At 40.7% G+C, this 21,626-nt stretch overlaps 1 protein-coding gene across 4 annotated transcripts in view; it reads left to right on the top strand.

Moving 5' to 3' along the window:
- ect2 (epithelial cell transforming 2) overlaps positions 1 to 3,905 on the top strand; it is a 53,942-nt gene extending 50,037 nt beyond the window's left edge. For all 4 annotated transcript variants that reach the window (XM_070960727.1, XM_070960728.1, XM_070960726.1 and 1 more), the window contains one exon: positions 2,284 to 3,905. In XM_070960727.1, coding sequence (XP_070816828.1) covers positions 2,284 to 2,373 — 90 coding nt within the window. In that variant the 3' untranslated portion in view covers positions 2,374 to 3,905. The remainder of the gene's footprint in view (positions 1 to 2,283) is intronic.
- The last annotated feature ends 17,721 nt before the right edge of the window (positions 3,906 to 21,626 follow it).

The following is a 21,626-nucleotide window of genomic DNA, read 5'->3' as shown; positions in this document are numbered from 1 at the left end:
CAGCTGTGATCAGCAATAAAGATTTTATTGTTAACACAGAAGAACCATTTTGCAACATTTAAATAAAAAACGTATATTGTGTGATTGGCTGTGTCACCTTCACAAAGTATGTTAAGGAAGCAAGGATGGTGTCTTCTGGCACAATGAGCAGCAACGTGATAAACGCGTAACATCAAGCACTTTCACCCTCCTACTGCATGTTACAGTCGACCGTAGGCTGTCGACCACGACCATAGTGCAGGAGCATTTTTAACAGCCTCCACCTCACTCACAGATGCCGCCTGGTGGTTGTTGGTGCACGCAACAACTTCTTGCTGTTAGACTTAAATGCAAATGAATTTAGGTGCCTGGTAGTCCTGTAATAATGATGGTGCACAGTGCTGATTGTGATTCAGAGTGACTGAATAAACTGAGAGACGACTTTTCTCGCATGCCATTTTTTGCGCTGCTTTCCTCCTGCAGTCTGTCACAGACTGTCCAACCCGGTGCCGCTCCCTCAGGTTTGCTATGCAGCCTGTCGATCTGGTAAAAGGCTGCCGTGACCGTGTTGTCATCAGTCCCTCTTAATAAAAACTGCATCTGGGTAAACTGTTGAGAGTAAGAATAACTTCGCACGGCCCTGGCAATATATCAGTGGAAGCAGACACAGTCTGTCGATGTGTGTGTTTGAAGGCGTGTACTCACTGAATCTCAAATGGAGACATGTTCATGCACACTTGCACAAAGCAGCGGTTCATTAACATACAAGCGTAGTTATGGTTTGTAATGAGCATTTTGACCAAAGCTGTTCATGACCTGGTCTTCTTCTCCAGAGAGCGCAGCCTGTTAATTTACTCATTCATTCAGGCCCTATCATCGTCTGTGTTTCTGAAGCCTGTAGCACCGCTTACTAACATATAATCAAGGCCACTATTCACTTATTACCGTTCATCAGCTGACACAAACAAGGCAGGAGAAAGACTGTGTCTGCCGAAATGCTCGTAGAGAGCACTCTGTGTGTGTGTGCGCGTGTGTGTGAGTAAAAGCCAGGTGGAAAGCTACTGAAGTGTGATTGTGTTGGCAAAGGTTGCCTGTCTCAATTAGTTCAGTGCCAAGGTTTGGCTTTGGAGGCAGAGAGGCGCTAGTAACAGCGTTTGTCTTTGTGCACTCTAATTAAAATGAGGCTGGAGCACATAAACCGAGCTTGTCCTTCATACACACACATTCTCTCACTCCTGATGCAAGCTAGATGGCTCACATGACAATCTTGTCTTGTTGCACAGACTTTTGAAAGTGCACGTTGAAAGGCAGTTGGGTTGCGAGTGTCAGACTGAGCTGAATGGCTGAATGAACATACTTCACACTTGGCACTCATGGTTCCTTTTTCCAAACAGTAACACCCTGTCCTTTTACTAACTACTTGGTTGTCGTTCAAGGTTGTTTAAAGACTATTTATTCCAGCTTCTTATTTTTTTTAAGATTTATTATTATCATTTATTAGAACATTGTACTCACCAAAGAAATTGCTGAGATCTGGAAAGGCAACAAAGTCTGATGAGGCAACAGAAACAAGCAGTGAGACAATCAGACGTAAGCACACCCAAAAGACGAGCACAGACTTTGGGGATACACAATACTGCCTTCAGTGTAAACTACCATTCATATGTGGTAAAAATTAAATATGTGATAATTAATGTTAATTCACAGTTGACATTGTATGTGCTCTGTGGCGGGTGTGTGAGTCAGGTTGTCAAGAGGACCTTAGAGACCAATGAGCACATGACCATTGGCGTTCAAGGTTGCCATTTTATTTCACTTAAAACTACATGAACAAATCCGGGTTGTTTGTGATGGTTAAAGGGTGTGGAACTGGGCTAACCTGTTAGCTCGTCAGTCAGGTGAGGCAGTGGGAGCACAATGAATTAACTGATATTGTCAGTGCTAAAATGTAGTTCATGCTGGGTGAATTGCATACATATGAATAATCATTTTACAGTTCACCTAACTTTCTCCTTTGAATAATCATCTGACTGCTCGTGTGTCTTGCCACATTGGACTTTACATCATCTCCAATGATGTCATAGCCCTCCTGGATCTCAGCAATTAACTTGGAGAGACCAGCGTTGTTATTATTAACGGTATGGAGAATTGCCAGCAACATATGAATAGAGCCAAGTTTTAATAACCAGAGTGATTCTTTACAACATATTTGAGTATTAACATTTTCTCTCAGGTTCTTTTTTTCACCTGCCCTTCATGCACATTTTTCATCGTCTTAGTTGTTCCTCTCTTTTCTCTTTTCAGGCACATCATTCCCCCTCCATGGTCAATCTGCCTTCCATGTTTGAGAGGAAGTACCACACATTCAGTCGTTCGACCACCCACCTCTTCTGAGACGCTGCAGCTTGAGCCCCATGTTTTCTCCTGCTCTGCTTGACTGCCACTAACCAGACCAGGTGTATGTATATAAGGTTGAAGCTACCTGTAAAGTATGGCAAACAAGTAATTGTGCATACTGAAGCTTTGCACAGATTTTCCAAATCCAGAAGAGATGGCATTCAGCTGCATCTTGAAAATGCACTGAAGTTGAGGGCAGACTTCAGTCTGATACGTGGCAGTATCAGAATTGTCCGCCGGCTGTTAGAGCGCTTCCAAGCTGAAACTTGGGTCGAGTCGGGTTCAGACAATAAATCAATTGTTCTTTGACCTGATGCCTATCATGACGTGTTCAGCTGATGTCTGTGTTGCTCAGAACTCACAAGAAACCTATACCTTTCTTGATCTGTCAAGGCAGTTTGGTGTGTTCTTCCAAACGTGTACAAAGCTTGAATTCAGACTGCATCACGGTACTGCACCATGCACGGGGCTGTGGGTGTGTGATTAGCACTGGTCCTGGTAAGGTTAGCCTTACCTTTTAAAAAATGAAGGATGCTCTGCTTTTAGTCTGCAGCTGTTGATGGATTATCTTGACATGATTGATTTTTTTGTTAATGTGCGTAGACACGTTACATTTTGTGTTTCTACATTTCCTCTTCCTTCCTGGTTATTTACCATTGTTGGCATTGTTCAGTGAAGTGTTAACACTAACTATAGACCAAGTAAATCTTTCCTCTGGTTTGAATGGGTCATCATGTCGTCCCCAAATGTCCCTGGATGATAGTTTTATGTCACAGTGCTTGGGGAAAGTCAAATAACATTTAATTTTCCACGTTGAGGTATTTCTGTTTAACAAATGCAGGTAGTTAAGCTCTCTGTGTGTTTTATGTACTAGTTAAAGTGAGGAGGTTCATTCTCATGCCCTTTACCTTGTTGTGGCTCTTTTTTTAATTAACTTACTCGATGAAAGACTCTTAGATTAATTGACATTTATTGTTGTTTTATTGTAGTGAAGTAGACTTAATTTTATCTGATATAATAACATTGTAATTAACCCACCTTCAAAATGTAAACTTATGGTAGCTCCAGCTTTTATAAAGCTTCTAGTTTAACATTTAAGAGATTTGGCTGAGAGGAATAAACGCACGTATGCTCTTCTTTCCTGTACGCCCGTCCACTTTTTAAAAGATCTTTTTATGTCTGTCTCCGTGTCTGTTTAAGAAAGGATGCTGCATCAGTGTACATATTTATTCTTAATGAATACATTTCATATCTCTTTTCTTTTTTCTCTTGCTATTTATGTTTTTTCCACTCTTCTGTGTGACAGTTGTCTAATGCTGTTTTCACTGGGCTTCAGTCGTCTCCTGTCGTTTCATCTCTATTAAATGCACTTAACATGTACCTTCAGATTGAAACTTTTTTTTTATTCCTTTGTATGTGTCTTTTATCACCACAACTTTATAAACATATTCATCCCATTCATTGGCATGGGGTGCTGACGAAATATGCAAAGTCATTGGTGTGAAAATAAATTCTTTTATTTCCTCTTTATGACCTGGAGTAAGGTTTTCTACTGTGTGTGTGTGTGTGTGTGTGTGTGTGTGTGTGTGTGTGTGTGTGTGTGTGTGTGTGTGTGTGTGTGTGTGTGTGTGTGTGTGTGTGTGTGTGTGTGTGTGTGTGTGTGTGTGTGTGTGTGTATTAACCTAGATGTTAATTCTGATCCTGTAAAATGTCATCCTAATTCTGCCTCATGGCCCTTATTTGCAATCTTACATACAGTATAATTGATAATTAATCAATTAATCTGCTTCAGTGCAGCTTGAAATGTTGGATTCACCAAATATTCTTGCAGCCTCCACTTGAGTTTGGGATCTTTGAAGGCCTGTTTGGGATTTGCATACTACTTTGAAGCAAGCTCATGATTTCTCCTCAGTACTCGTCTGTACTTCTTGCTCATTTGATGTCGGACTTGGTTTAGAAGCTTCTGGATCCCCTAGACAAAAAGTGCACTCTCCCAGTTTCCCATCTCTTCATAAATCAGAGCTGCTGTTTTAAATTCACTTTTGAACCAACAGAGCCAGTTCAGCCTTTGAAGAAAGTAAACCCAATCCAGAAATACTGACAAATGGGCAAAACTGGGTAACCAGCAGGTATTATTTTAAGCTTCGCTTTTGACTGTGATAAGATGGAGAAGTTATCAAGAGCCTGGAGAATCTAACAATAAGACCAGGGAGCTGCACAAAGGTACCATGGTGATTCTCTTTAATGCTGTGTTCCCTTGTTGATCACTGCAGAACAAAACCTTTGGCTTGCTTTCAAGGAGGTTGGAATAATTTCCAGACCATGCAGCCTGACCTGCCCTTCACCAAAGGTGATTGGACCAAATTCTCAAAAGCTAAATATGGTAAAATACACCACCCTTAATGTATCTTGTCAAGAGGGATATTAAGTATGTTAAATGGCTCCTGTCTGTTGCACTTCTGACCTGATTGAATTTGAGTCCAGAATTCCCCCTCCTGGTTCAGTATACAGAGGGTTTAATGTGAAAACAGCTGCCTGTTGCAGCTGGAAAAGAGGCTGATATGAGACCAAAACTAAAACAAGAAAAACAACAAGCTGAAAGATGTTAAAATGTAGAGCAGAGCTGAGGTTGTTCTTCTCTGAAGAGTTCTCATTAATATCTACAATCCAAATCTGCAATTGACTAGTATTTATAGCTGTCAAATGAAAGCAGTGGAGTGAAATAGCAGAAAATTGAAATACTTAAGTACTGTATAAGTGCCTCAAAATTATACTTAATTACAGAAGCAGAGTTAATGTACTTAATTGAGGACCACAAAGTGTCTAATGAGATATGTTAAAAGGAGACTGCAGGATGAGTGCTGCTGATTGTTATGAAGTAATATTTAAAGAATGAAGAGGTAACCTTCTGAACTTTGATCCAACTAAAAGGAGTCAAAAGAAGTCCAGCTGTAATTAAAAAGATGCTGCACTCTGTACAGTGAGTTCATGCACCTCCTGCACAGTCAAACATGTGCTGTGTGTCCTCTTGCCCTTTGCTTAACAATAATCACATTAACTACCCCAGAGTCGGCTGACTTCCTCACATTGAGTCAAGGTGTGTTTTCAATGGGGAGCCTTTAAATTTAGCCACATTAGTATTTATGTCACAGCAGCGGGGTGGGAAGAGAGGTGCTCCTGTTTTGTCCTCTTCACATGCAACCTCTTCAAAGCATTAGAAGATAATCTGTGTCTCCTGGATAAAGCGCGGGACGTGACAGGCTGCCAGCCAGCGACTGGAGGTAGAGTGCCATGCAGGCCTGAGGCAAGGCGAGACTGGGGAATAGCCACAATAAAAGGCACCTCTTCACGGAGGACACTCACTCTTTTCATATTTGCCTTTGCCTTCACTTCAAAGTGCCTCTGACTGACTGTTTAGGGGTGAAACGAAAAGGGAGACTGGCTAAAAGGAAGAGGTGGGGGGGCCGGAGTGGCAGGGGTCTGCTGACTCCAAGGTACCATCATGAAGAAGGACACAGGTGAAAAACATGCAGTCCAGGTAAAGACAACATTAAATACACAGCACAATTTCTCTAAATACTGTAATTGAGAAAGATGTCTTCATGCAAATCGTCTGCTTGGTGCTTGAATATGAAAGAAAGACATTTCCCCTCTCCAAATGGATTAGACAGAGGAGGCACCACTAGAAAGAGAGAGCAGTTTGACATTGAAATCCCTCAGTGGAAAGTGAAGGTGTGGAGATTGGACCTATATCATGTAAAGGAGTTCTGCACTGTGAGAGAAGTTTTCATTTTCACTGAAAGTTTCTCTTATTTAACCGTGACCCAGAACTTAGCCTAACTTCAAGCAAATCTGATGCATTCCAGACCGGAGGATTAAGAGTTTTTGGAGGATGACGCACTGCCTGTAAACTTTTTCTCCCAGAAGCCCTTTCTGTATTGTTCAAACCAGTGCTATCATTTGAAAGTCATTTTATGTATATTGTTATGTGATTAAACCATGTTCTAAGTTTTTGTTTTTCAGAAAAAGTTATGCATTTTTTCTGGGATTTTCACCTCCATTAGATTGGGCAGTACAGATGTCGACAGGAAACAAGGAAGGAGAGGAGGGTACAAGTCCTCAGCTGGAACTGGACCATGGATGTCATGTCCTATGCAGCTGAAGCCTTAAGATGCTGGGGCCTCATATTAGCTTCGATTGGATTTAGGATGTATTTTATTAGAGAAAGCATGACACACACCACAAAGCAAATGCTTCACAGCGAATGTGGGGAGCGGGAGTGTTTGCAGCCCCCAGTAACTCAGTGCACTCACGTGACGCCTGGTGGACTATGGCTGACCTTCAGCACATCAATAGGCTTTATGGAGAACAGAGCTCAGCTGGATATTGACCAGCACTGATCTCCCTTCCATCCGTTTTTCTCTGTTCTCCCCTTTCACAACCAATTACTTCTTTAATTGGTTCAATGAGCCCCTGCCTCAACTACACACAGTCATCATTGCTCATTTACAACAGCTGGAGGCTAGATGCGCTCCCCACCACCAGGATATGTTGACTTCAGAGCTGCTGAATATCATGCTTTCAAGTTTCCTCCGTCCTGAAACATTCAAAGCACGCATGTGACTCACCCTCAACTGACCATTTATTTGGGGATAGACAGAGGACTTTTGATGGGGTTAACCCCTGCTGCTTCTCATGGTGCATGTTTTTTTTTCAACCCATCAACAGACATTTACTAACCCTTGATAATGTAATAATGTTGAAAATGTTAATGCTTTCCAATTTGTTCTCTGATGGTGCCACTGGGTTACCATCCAGGCAAAGCGGGCAGCCCCAGACCCCGGAGGCTCAAATTCCCAGGTTCACTGTTTGTATGGGTTTTGTTAATTTGACCTTCATATGAACGCTGAGCTACTGGCTGAGAGACTTCTGTGCAAAAATATGTTCTTAAATTAAGATGAAGCTAATATGAGGTCTCATCCATCCACGTTAGCCAAATCATGTATGTATCTATCAAAGTTACTGTCTTTCAGTGCATTTTACTGTAACAGGCAATTACCAAACCCTTGTTCACTTCTCCTCAGAGCAAATTCTAACTACTTGTTATACTGTTTTGTATTTTAATACAGGAATACATTGTCTTTCACATATGTAAAATCTTAAAGCTCCCACACACACACACACACACACACACACACACACACACACACACACACACACACACACACACACACACACAAACAGTCACTCACCACGGTATTTTCCCTTGTGTTGTCTGGTAAGACCTCTTCTCAGGACAGTGTGGGCATGTGCACACTGTTTGACCGACGTCTCCGTGACCTTTTGCTTGGTTTTGTTTGTTCCTGTTAGGTCGGTACAATTTCCCCCATTCTCATTAGTTCATATAGAAATGATGCCTCACCAAAGAAAGGCCAATTTAAACCGAGATGCAACAGCAGTTTGGGGGTTGTGAAGATGTTTCTTTTTTATTTTCCTGCACTTCATAGTAGCTTCCATCTATTCTTAAATACATATTTAATATGTCTGATTCTCAGCTGTCCGTATCATCATCTTCTTTATCTTCTCTCAGCCTAAGATTACTGTAGAAAGGGTGATTTTTGTTTTGCTCTGAACCCTCAGATGCTTCAAAAGTAAATGATAAAGCCAAATATACTGAATCCTAGTAAACTGTAATAAATGTGTTAAGTTCAGCATGTATTGCTAAAGTCAGAGAGTTCAGCTGCAGTTTTGCTACAGGCAGTGTGTGCTAACTGCTCAAAACCTTTGCATCTAGCCAAGATATTTTTTTTTCCACTATTGTCTGATGAAAAGAGCAAATAAACCATACTGTGGCTGAAAATATCCCTGCCTGCATGTGTGCCTCCTCCACTACTCAGCCAGTCCTGACAGCTCCCCTCTGACCACACCTCACATGCATTAACTGGCCACTCCTGTGATGTATGGTGCCACAATATCATGTGGTGAAATGAGGGGAAGAAGGGCATGGGGAAGAATTATTAAATCCACTGGTTTTATCACAGACTTACATTACAAATTCAAGGATCAATTGCTACACAAATTAGCAGTTTAAATGCTGGTGTATCAGGCCTTAAGTCAGTTTAATTAGCTTACTTAAATGTGACACGAGGCAAACACTGAATGGACAGAAAGATGGTGGTGGCACCAGGTTTTTCTAGTTCTGCTGCTTTTCTAAAAAGCTGGTCATTGTGTGCCTGACAATGTAATAAGAGTGCAATGCTAAATCAGTGGAATTCTCTTTTAAGATCACAAATGGGGTTTTCAGGGGCTTTAAATGAGTATTAACTGCTACACAGGACTAAGATTCAAGGTAAAGATATGTTGCTTAGGAGCAGACCTGTTAACCCTCCAGGTCTTACCAGGATTCTCCCATATTTCATCCTTCTCTCCCACTGTCCTCCTGTTAAAATATTTTCCAGTGAATCTCACATATTTTTAACTTTTTAAAGAAACAAAAAAAGAGAGAGAAATGAATAAACACACAAAAAACCCGTCGGCTGTAATGTTGATAGGAGCTTGAACACGTCACCAATTTGATGTGCTTGTGACATTCCCCTCCAGTACAGAAGGTGGCAGTATGTAGAACATTAGTTGAAACATCAAATTAAGAGAGGCTATTCAGTGAAAAGGCACTGACCAATAAAACAAGACGAAGAAGAACGTGAGAGGGATGGAGAACCTGTCAAAAAGGCTAAAAGTTTGTGCAAGGATGTCACCAAACAGGAGGCGGCTTACCCGTACTTAATGAAGAGCAACGTCGGTCACAGTCATGCTTTCTGTAAAATATGCCACACAGATTTTACAGAGGGAAAAGTGACAAATCTGACAAGTGTAAGTTTCCCCAAGAGGCACAGAAACATGCTCCACCAATGACTGCATTTCTAATATCTCTGCCATTTTCAGTGTTAACCTCTGCTACCAATTGTCTCTCTTGCCAGTCGCCTCTCTAACAATCACAACTGAATCATAATCTGTAAATGATGTGTACATGTCCTTCAACTAATGCATAAATAAAGTGCTGAATTAAATGACCTTTGGTGTTTTCATTAATATAATGCAGGGATGTTCACAACATTTCACTTTCAACCAGGTATCTGATTCTGATCGCGTGACTGTAGTCACTTAACGTAGGAACTAGTTAACTCAATCCTTGTTGCTCTCATATTTTAAAGCAAGTGGTTGTCTAGTGGTGATTTTAGGATTCACTGTGTGTGCTCATGTCTAAATGTAAGGGTAGTGGGATGGCCCAGGGCGGGGCGCCTGAAAACTTCCCTTATTTTTCTAATCCCAACGTTGACAGGTATGCTAATGTAGAAAGTATCCTAAAATGGTTCAGACATCAGTCTGCACAGTACTGGCCCCAGTTATATAGTTTCATACGGTAAAATGAGCCCACCTTTTTCAGGAAGCAGGGTTCTGTTTTAATATATAATGAGGTCAGCAAGTATTAAAACCTTTCCAGTAAAATATTAAAGCAGACAGTGGACAACAAACTGTCGACTTGGCCTTCTTCCTCCCTCCACCAATCATGTTGGAGGTGCAGCAGGCAGCAAGAAATGAAGAAGACATTGTACTGGTTGTCCTTAAAAATAGAGACACCAGCACTGAGCAGTGAACAATAAGTAGTGGGTTTCATCAGCAGAGCTTTCATAAGACAGCTTTTTGTGAATGAGGTAACCCATTGTAAATGAATGATTTTCAATATTTGACATTCATGAAAACTGTATGTGCGTAATGATTCAGTCCACAGTCAGGACAGAAAATCCAAGAGTAGAGAGTGCGGAATGAACACTGACCACCAAGACTGAAAACAGAGGAACAAGACTTCACAGCTTGTGTCTTAGCAAAGCCTGTTATACATAGAATGCCCTCATCTCTCGACCCGTGCTGTTACAGTATTTTCTATCCAGTTTGAATCCTCGGGCCATTTTGAATCTAACAAATACAGGCAGCCCCTCCACACCTGCTCGCGCTGGAGCAGGTTTCATTTCCAGCTTGTGTTGATCCTTCTTTGGGGTTTAATTGGTGCTTCATTAGGGGGATGTCAACAATAACTCGTCAGCAAACCTGTCCTCAAACGGTGAAGCATTGTCACAACAAAGTGGCAGCTCCTAAATCAATTAATGGATTTCTTGTGGTAGCAGCTGCCAGGCTTCTCCCAGGACTGAGGGGGGTATTGTCTGTCTGGGTCCCTCTAACGAGGCCCAGATGAATTAACATGGATGAGAACTTAATTAGGACAAACTCCTATTTTTCTCTGCCTCTGTCATTCTTTCTCATGGCACTGTATTTTTCCTCCTCTCCATCGCCGGGCTTCTTGTTCTTTTACAGTTTCATCATTGCTTTGAATGAAGTGAAGAACTGATAAATATGACACAGGACCAGCTACTGGACCTCCACAGGGAGACAGAGATGGAGCGGGGGACAAGGAGAGAGATGTTAGTCAATGACGGTGGATCGATGTCTCAAATGAGGAAAAATTACTGTATGGCACCAGGGGCTTCCAGCTACTTATGAGCCTTTAAACAGGTGAGAAACACTATTGACGCCTGGCTAAGCTGAATGTTTACTCAATACAGAGGACATCAAAGGCAGAGAGGAGCTCAGGTTATTTACATGTTTTACCATAGTAATGACAGGACGAGGGCATTCACTTCCCCCTTCACTTCTCTCCAGTTTCACATTTTTCTTTTATATCGCGACCGTGCATGTATGCATATATAAACTTTGTTGTTCCGGCATGCTCTTCATGATAAGCTCGGTGCTCAGGGGAGACTGCAAAAAAACACAACACAGCCCTTTTAATTCATTAATGGATTCCGCTTTCAAGTTTGCTGCTTCAACAGGCCAAAATTAATTAGAACCAAAATGGAGATTCCTGTCTTTTTTTTGTCTCCTCTTGCTCTGGAAGACTCGCTGTCACACTATGAGGCCTTACCTTCATGTATGTGATATTAATTCCTGCACATATTTGTTGAGAGCAATACATTGGAAAGAGGAAACAAAGAATGCAGAAAGAGATGCTCCCCCCCGAGGTGACGCTGTGAACGCAAAGCTAACCAGATGTCTATTTACATAAGCTGGCTGTGCCGGGTGAATACAGCACATGCTGTGCAAGCTTAAATGCTGGCTGGGTGTTTACTGCAGGTTATAGGACCTTAAGCTGCTCACTGTGTGATTTCAATGAGTGTCTTCTGAAAAATGACTTAAATCCAGAGGGGATCTTTGGTTGAAGAAAGGAGAACAACAGCTTACTAGGTTTAATTATAATAATAAACACCTTTTATCTATATAGTGCTTTGCATAACAATGTACAATATGGTACACAAAAAGTAAGGATTTACAAAAGGAACAAATCAGGAAGGACTTGATAATTGATGAATTAATAATGAGTAAGCCCTGAATATCTCTGACTTCTTAAGTATCTGTAAATCAACATGGAATATGAGATGATACAATACAAAATACTTTATTGGTGAAAGTGAGCACCTCCATACATTTAGGAGAGACAACATGTAGGACAATAGGAAAAGGCATTCACACTGCAAGGAGTGCAAAATAAGGTCAATAAAATCAGCTACTCTTTCAAAGCATTTCATGAGCTGAGCAGTGAGTGTTAGGTCTGAGATCTTTGTCCCCAAGCGTTTTGGGCACATGCACAAAGCGTGAGGTTTTCCTCCTCACAGGGATCTTTGACTCATAGAGAGAAAATGAACTGGAGGTCATCGCTGAGATGGTCTACACACACTTTCAGGTCACATGACATCTGTCAATCTGGTCCAGGCACTTTATTCGCCCTGAGCCTCCTTATTTGGGAGCAGATCTCATCAGAGGTGAACAGCACTGGGGGGCTGGGGTTACCATTAGATCCATTTAGGGAGAGAGAAGAGTGGACTGATTCAAGCTCAGCAGTGGTTAGCCTCATTAGCACTGAAGCTCCTTCCAGGAACCTGGCAATGGTTTGGCAATAGCTATGTGATTAGCTTCATGCCATTCCACAAACCTGTGGTATCACACTGCTGGTTTTCACTCACCTTCATCTGTATAATTTCAGTTTTTAACACTTTTTAGTTCCTTATGTGTCATTTTAATCAAATCCATGTCCCCAACTCTCTAGTTACCCAAGCTTCCTATTTGGAAACCTTTTGATGGTTTCACATGGCTTAATGGTATCAGCAGTTAATCAGTCACACAGCATTATCCACATGATTGTCCCCATCATTAAAGACAGATCAATCATTGCATTCAAAGCAGCCCCTCACTTCCTCACATGCCTCATCTGAGCACTACATTGACCATGCAGCTGTGCGCAAACACAAACTGCTCACCAAGTGTGCTTAAACTTCATAGGAGGAGTTATTGAATAAAAGGGCAATAAACTGAACATAGTTACACTGGATGTAACTTTGATCACCCACCAGGAGAGATGGACGGACTCAAATACTTCAGCAGATCTTTAATATGTGAGCTGAATGGTCCAGTTTTCCTTGGCTGCTGAAAGACACTGAACCCCAAATTTCTCCAGATGCTTCTCCATCGGTGTGTGTATGTCCATGAATGAGGCCAGACTGGGCCACTGACAGGCGAATTTGTAGAATTTGAAGTTGTAAGAGTTAGGAGATGGGTCTGCAGAGGGCATGTGTGTTGTCGTATTTGATATTGTTGTACTATGTGTATTTTTGTGTGGTGTATGTGTGCCGTGTGTGTGTATGCAAGTGAACATCAGATTCAAAAATCAATGTTTCTAGAGTTCAGCAAGAAGTCTTTCTCATCCAGATGTTGTTTACTTGATTTGTTACTGTACTGAGAGTTGTCATATTTGAGTTGATGAATACTATATTTTCTTTGTATGATGCTTGGTTGGTGATACTGGTTGGGTTTTCTCTTGGCTCACTTCATTCTCTTCACTGTGGTTATTGGCATAGAGGCTCATCAGATGTTTCTTTGTTCTAAGGTATTTTCCGTTGTTTTCCCTCCATGAATATGATATGATTTCACTTCTCATTACAACTTTGCCTGCTTCGCACAACAATGACAGTGGGATTCCTGGAGAGTCATTTGCCTCCACGAAGGATGCCCACTCTCTTTTGATAAGTGAATTGAAATTAGGATCTTCTGAGGTGTGGGCTGAACATATGTGCAGAGCTTATGGAGAGAGGGAAGGAAGCAGCAGTTTATACAAGTAATGCTGGGTAAAAGAGTCCAATTATATTTATGATATGATATGGGTATTTTTGTCCATTTCAGTTCATGTAGTAGAGCCATGGCAGTATTGTAGCCTCTTCATAACACAAGCTTTGGCAGGGGTCCTCAACTACACTTGTCCAAAGAACAGAATTTTTCAAAGCAGACACTGTGGGGGCAGGACTTTAAAACTTATTTAGGCCTCAGTACCATATATCAGTGTGGACAAACTTGTAAAAGACACAGAAAATCCATAATGACAACTAGATACTGAACTGGAAAATGCGGAAATTAACTCGTAAGTATATCTGTCAGGTAATGTAGTAGAGTAAAAAGAACAGCCAATAGTTCACTCCAATGGTAATATTCAAGAGAAGCACAAATAGTCAGAGCTGTGAACAGATGCATCAGTAGCTCTTGTGTTCCTGACAAAGTAGCTGCTCAATGAGCATTTGCTGTAGTATTAAACTGTACTTGCTGTTCCCATAGTAACATGTCGCCAAATCATCCAGAAATGAAATCTTATATTACAACATGAGATGATTTTGTTTTCACACAGAAGTCCAACAATACCATTGAGATTTGTCCTTCTTTGTGTTTCTACAGAGAATGTGTCCCAAAACAGTGATCTGAATGGTCAAACGCAGCTTTTGCTTTTAGGGGTGACACACACACACACACACACACACACACACACACACACACACACACACACACACAATCTCCTTTGTCTCGCTCTACACACACACACACACACACACAAACACACACACACACACACAACACACACACACACACACACACACACACACACACACACACACACACACACACACACACACAACACAGTGTTACTGTTTCACCTGAATCTGTAAACAAACACACACCAAATCAGTTTTCCTTCACATTTTCCTTTCAACACACACAAATAATCTTTTTTCTCCTTGTCCCGCTCGCTCTGCTTCTCAATTCTGGCGGAGAAGTGTGAAAAGGTCAGCGCTCTCAGGAAGTAGTGCTGCTGCTGATGGAAGTGGAGAGGCAACAGATGAATTGACCTGTCATTGGCTCAGTGCTTCAGCTCCACATGAGCTTTAACTGATGGGGGGGTCTGCCTTTAATTTTGCTGTTTGCCTGTTCACTGTGAAGCAGAAACTCGTGTTTTTTTTTCTTGTCTTTCCTCATAGTATTCCTGTATTTCCATGCTGTGAAAGGAGTCCTGAATGTAAATGGGACTCTCAGTTGAAACCGGGTATCAGAGTGAAGGTCTAGAACCCAGCAAGTGGCTGTCAGAAGGTGAAGTGCCTCTTCTAATTTCTACAGTTTTATCAATAGAGGGGCCTTAGGGTGGGGCTACAGCAAATGGCAAGAGGTCATCAGAAATCCAAAGGGTTCATTTTTTGCCGTGGGAGTGGTGTGATAGGAAAGCTTATAAAGTTTATTGAAAAGGTTCAACAAGGAAGGCATGAATGTGCATTAGATTTTGCTTTAAAGTCGGGATGTCACCAAAATCAAGATCTAGGCTCTCGGGAAAAAAACACTCAGCAGATTTAATGGAAAAGTGATGGGCGGCAAAATCCACAGTCATTCTGTGCAAGGATACAAAGTTATCTCAGTATGAGGGCTCAGAGTATTTTTTTAAGGGAATTTTTAACTTAAAAGATCAGAATTTTGGAAAATACTCATTTGATTTGATAATTCTGCTGCTGAAGCCTCATCTAAATATGGATTGTATGTATTTTTACACAGACCTCCAGGTTGGCTTGATCAATACTGTTGTCTGCATTACACTGGAAGCATGTTAGGAAGGGATCTCTTAATGGCCAGTGTGGAAAGGAGGAACCATTACAGCAAGCAGACTTGAAAAACTGTGAACCTGTCCTTTAAGGGGAATTGCTGTACTCTTTACTCTGATGAAATCTGTCCCATGTACAGTATTTGTACAGTATTTTCTGATTTATCATTTTTTTTGCACCTTATCATACCTACCTAGTGGATGAGACAGGAGTTCACACCTCACTCTTTGCAGTGGATATGTTTGGTTGATTTGGTTTTACCTTCATTTAGGACATTTATTGTACAGTTATGTATGTGTGCCCTTGTTCTATCACACCACATCTACACTGAAAGACATAGCATGAGAGGCAGCAGCTTCACTGCTCCCTCTGTGTCTACACAGGATGCATTCAGGCACAGTGCAGAGTGTAGGCCATCTGTGTTTTGGCAGCATTTAGAGCTCAACCCACAATCACTGCAGTATTTGTTTGCATATACACACGTGATGGGGTTGGACTTGGCCTCACCTTGGTTGACACTTTTTGCTATAACCACATTTTCCTGCAGCATTGAGCTAGCTAAACCTTAAAATGCCACAGGATCAATTGTATCATTAGCTTCACTGCTAAATTTCAAACCTTCTTAATACTCATTGAAACCCTGAGGTTCCCAGTTCTTTTGGGCAACAATTACAGTTAACCTGCTCATAAGAACAAAGTGTTCACATCCATCTGTCCTTCACTGCTGTAGCAGTCTGGCTCTCCTCATGTTTACAGGATGAATAGGTAGAGTGTTAATAATGATGTTTTCCACTCATTTACTAATTGTGTCTCATCAAAAGGCACCCAAAACCTCAAAAGCAACCCTCATGTAACCGTGTGTGTGTGTGTGTGTGTGTGTGTGTGTGTGTGTGTGTGTGTGTGTGTGTGTGTGTGTGTGTGTGTGTGTGTGTGAGAGAGAGAGAGAGAGAGAGAGAGAGAGAGATAAAACATAAGGATGCTAATGTCTTATTGATGATGTAATCCTGGAGGGGCCTATTGAAGATGTTATGCCTCACCACGAGGGGATGGACGAAGACAGACAGATGAGAGAAGCAGAGTTTAACCTTGATGTGGTAATGAATCTGGACATGAGGACAGAGAAACTGGGACCACTTCTCCTGGTTGGTAACATCATATGACCGTTCTAATATTTTTCTGTCATGCTGTTACAGTTTATGTACAGCCTGAAAATGACTCTCTGATGGCTGTGTGGGTTCAGCGAGATGCTCTCCAGCCTATTTGCTGCCATTAGGCACATGGCACCATTTATTTTTCAGAATGGGAGAGAATGTCTTTGTTTTCTCAGGCAGGACCTGTGGGATGATTTGTTGATCTCCATCATGCAGAACATTTGCTCATGCAAAGAAATTCGTCTGAAGATACTGAGCCTGAAGGTGGCACCAGGCAGTTCATACATCAGAAAACTGTAAAAAAAAGTCCGTCACAATTATACTAAAGCACAAGGTGATGCCATCAAATGTAAATTTAATCCAAACACTACAATGTTAGACCAAGATAAGCAGTAGATTCTCAAGTTTGACAACCTGAAAGCAGCAATTTTTGCTTGAAAGATGAAACAGCTCTACTGCAGTTTGCAGACCTGCTGTCACCACAGCGGTGAGTCATGTCACAGAAATCATGAAAATGTCCTCTAACCATAACCCTCCTGATGATTAATTGTGTAGTGTTATGTTTTGTCATGTCAGTTTTTCTGTTTTGCCAAAATTAATTTTCTGATGAATACATAAGAGCATAGGTGATCAGGGCCTGCAAGATTAATGGTTAAATGAATGAATACAAATTTAAACTTACAAAATAAATAGAAAATAAAAGTTTACATTTGTTTTCGAATGTCAATGGTCTTAGGCAATTGTTTCTTTTTTTTAATCTACAGTTATGAGATACAAAAACATTTGTCTGGTATTTTTATATCATTCAGCACATTCGTATCCCTTATCCTCCATTTTTGTAGGCCAGATATGTCCTCAGACAACAATACCCTTTAGTACATTAATCTTGTGTCAGGTATACACGGGTGTTCTGCACTGAGCTAATTGCTTGCATGTCTATATACACACCTCAGTGTTTTTCATTTTGTTTGATGATGGTGGTGAGGATGGAAAGCACATTGTGGAGAACCTGGTGTATCAAGGTAATGGTTTGCACATTCAGTTTATATCAATGATTATCGCATTATGGGGGAGGTGGGCCACTGTTTGATGTATCTGTCAACGGGGCCGATTAAAAACAACAACAAAAAAAACTACAAAAGGAACAGGATGAACAAAGGTGCATGTGTGAAAAACTGCCTTTCACACAAGCAGAACACCTGATGCTTTGGAGAGCATCCTGCTGTGGAAAGTGGACGTCACTAACCTCATTAATGTTGCAGCAGAACATGTAGAATACGTGACATCTGAAAGGAAACGTTCTTTCAGCTGAAATGATTTTCTGGAACATTTTTGGACCCTTGCTATGTTGTTGATGATGCTGGTGTGAAGGCCTCTTAAAGCTGAGACATTGTGTGATTCTGACTTGTTTGTCACACTTGCTGCAGTGCTGTCTTTCCTCGTGTTTTCCTCGTTTTGCAGGCTGAGCAAATGTGTGACAAGGTAAGACAAACTCAGTGCTTCAGCTTACATGAACTGGGTGGAGTTCCGATGTAAAAGCTGAAAAATGTGACTTGGGCCACACTCTACTGCACACATTAATATTTCAGACTAGTGTGCTTGCAACAGTTTCGCCATCTACCCCTTTACAAATAATGGGAATGCTGAGCGGATTAATGCCCATGGTTTTGGAATGAAATATTCCAAACCATATATGGATTTGGCAAAGCAGTATGTGTAACTCCATGTTGAGATCTTTATACTGTAATATATTATCTGTAAAATAAACTAAGAAACTATATACATCAAACAAAAAAATCCAATATTGCCATATAAGCAGTCCAAATTTACAGCATTTCTAAGAATGCTCTACCACACACAGAGATATTAAAAGATATACTGCTTCTGCCTCAGTACAAATGATATGGCAAAATCTCATTGAAAAATTTATATTGTCTCATTGTATAGGGCACTGTACATATCATATCATATCATATCATGTCATGTCATGTCATGTCATGTCATGTCATGTCATATCATATCATATCATAACATATCATATCATATCATATCATATCATATCATATCATATCATATCATATCATATCATAACATATCATATCATATCATAACATATCATATCATATCATAACATATCATATCATATCATATCATATCATATCATAACATGTCATGTCATGTCATGTCATATCATGTCATGTCATGTCATGTCATATCATATCATATCATATCATAACATATCATATCATATCATATCATATCATATCATAACATATCATATCATATCATATCATATCATAACATATCATATCATATCATATCATATCATATCATATCATATCATATCATAACATATCATAACATATCATATCATATCATATCATATCATATCATATCATATCATCGTAGCACAGGCTGCACAGCTCTTCAGACAGGAAGTCAGTACAACTGTGCAGGGGTGCTGGTATGATGTTGGTATTGTCAGCAGCCACAACTGGATGTGATCTTTGTGCAAACAGGAAATGGCTGTAATGACTGCAGCGGTATGTTTATGTAAATAAAAACTGTCAGGCAGCTGATTACAGAGAGAGGGGAAGGAGACTGAGTACCAGGCCTCTACCTGGGCCATGAATATTTGATTCCCTATATTGTTCAGGAAAAAATATTCATGAAATCAGGAGAGCTTCACTTCACCTGCCTCTTTTCCATCCTCTGATACTTTCTCACCCTCATCCCCTCTTCCTTTAGTTTCGCTGACCCCTTCTTCTCCCCTTTACTTCTCACACTCTGTCTCTTTCTTCTCCCATCTTGTCGCACTTGTGGTATGTCTCTCTCTCTCTCTCTCTCTCTCTCTCTCTCTCTCTCTCTCTCTCTCTCTCTCTTGCTGTGGCTTTACATCTTGGCCCGGCTCCAATCTCCTCTCCAGTAATTGCCTCATCCAAAAACTTTCTGGAGAGGAGTAGAGGAGCTTTGTGTGCTCTTTTGTGTACTGACGACACTGATTGTTCGCAAATGAGCTGGCAGCATATTCATTCAGCAGGAGGTGATAAGGAGGTGCTGTCAGGGGCCAGAGGACAGGAGGAGATGGAAGGAGGGAATGACACAGATAGAGCAGACAGAGGAGGAAACATTTGGAGAGACAGTAGAAATGAGAGGGAGAAAAAAGGGAGAGAGGAAGAGGAGTTGTGGTAGAGAGGGGTATTTGAGAAGAAGTGCTTACTTTCAGAAAGACATGAAATAATCAAGGCACATTCTCCCAGCAGCACCAATTAAACTCCCCCGAAAAAACCATCTTAGTCAGGAAAACTTCTATATGTCAGTGAGCATTCTCAGCCCCAGCTTTTGTTTAACAATATCAGGATGATCTGTTCATTTTAAGACCAGCAGATGACTGCAAATCTGACTTGATCCCCTTGAAGTTGTTTTTCTTTGAAGGGAGCTTTTCAAATGCACCGAAAGCCACATTTGTGATGCTGCAATGTAATGTATACAAATCTCTCTATTTGGGTAAGGAATCTCTCTGCCACAGCATAATCTGTGAGACGCCAGATATTCTATATATGTATTTATTAGTTCTCAGTCAATTCATCTACTGTTACAAAAACAAGTTGCTAAGAGGGAAAGATAAGAAAAACAATGACATGCTTGCAAAAATGTGTTTTCTTATTTTGACTTAATGACCTGAAGCCTGAAGTCATCTCATTACAGAGGACTCACTTTTTGAATGTGAGAATGTGATATCTCAACATCACTTGCATGGTCCACTGTGTAATTTGGTACAGACATTCATGGTTCATGGTATGAATTTTAAAAATTTTGATTCTATACCCTTTCATCTAGCTCCACCAACAGGTCAGAACTTTCACACCAGATACATGCAAATATTTCTGTTTAGTACTAATTAGCAAATGTTAGCATGCTACCATGCTAAACTAAGATAACACACCTGTTAAACATCAACACACCAGCATTGTCACTGTGAGCATTCTAGCTTGCTGATGAGAGCATTTAGCTCGAAGCAATGCTGTACTTATGTATCACCTTACAAAGCCACCAACAGGGCTGTAGACTCTTGTTTAAATGTCATGAACTATAAATGAACAATAAAAAAATGGAAATTATGCATGTCCTCATGGTCACTCCAGGTGTGGCACCAGCTTTCAGAACCACTCATGCCCGATGTCACATCAGTCTATAAAATATGGCTTTCTTGTCTACTCAATTTATGCTTGTGCACTGTTGGACAGTCTAAAGCATGCCTGATAAGTCCCACTCTAATAAATGATTACTGGAGGATTACTGTGAGGAGTGGGAGTGGGCATCTGTCAGTGAAGGATTCAACTACAAAATATGTTTTCAAATCCATCACTGATGACACCTGAGAGACAACTGAGAACACTCACAGCTTTTCTCCAATGGAGATACAGAGACGTTCAGAAAGGAGATGGCGCACTCACAATCATTTCCTGTATCTGTGTCACGTGGGCTCCACCAATGCCAATACTTGTTTTGCAATGCTCTTTGAGCTAGATAATGCTGGTGACCTGCACAATCCATGATTGACTATGTCCACTCAAGAAACAGAAAGTTTATGCCATTTCATACCATTGGTGGAACATTTAGGTAATGGACAAAAAAAACATTACTTTAACAGGCAAAGTCTCACACATACCGTGTATATTTTTAGTGGAATGATCTAATCACAGCAGTTGTTTTTAATACATTTTCTGTCTAAGGTAATGATGGAGCATCTTTACAAAACTATAAACTACAAGCATGTTAAACTTTTTAAGAATTCAAATACAAAACTCTTCCTCACTTTTATTCTTCACTTTGAGAAAATATTTAAAGTTTTATACACAGACACACGCATTCATTTCAAAGTTCAGGAGTATTTCATGTCCTAAATGAACTGACCTGTGGACCTGCTGTCACCACCAGTATTAAAGCTTTTATTGCCCAAGCCATCAAAACTGATTATTGCCATCCCAACTTCATGAAAGCTGTGACCCTGGACCCAGAGTGAATTCATATCGCTGTGCTGTGCTCTACTTTGCTTTGTCTGAATAAGTGCCTCAAATAG

Source organism: Chaetodon trifascialis, chromosome 4 (genome assembly GCF_039877785.1).
Source record: "Chaetodon trifascialis isolate fChaTrf1 chromosome 4, fChaTrf1.hap1, whole genome shotgun sequence".
NCBI lineage: Eukaryota > Metazoa > Chordata > Actinopteri > Chaetodontiformes > Chaetodontidae > Chaetodon > Chaetodon trifascialis.
Note: the sequence above shows the minus strand (reverse complement) of the source record. Positions and strands in the feature narration are given on the sequence as shown.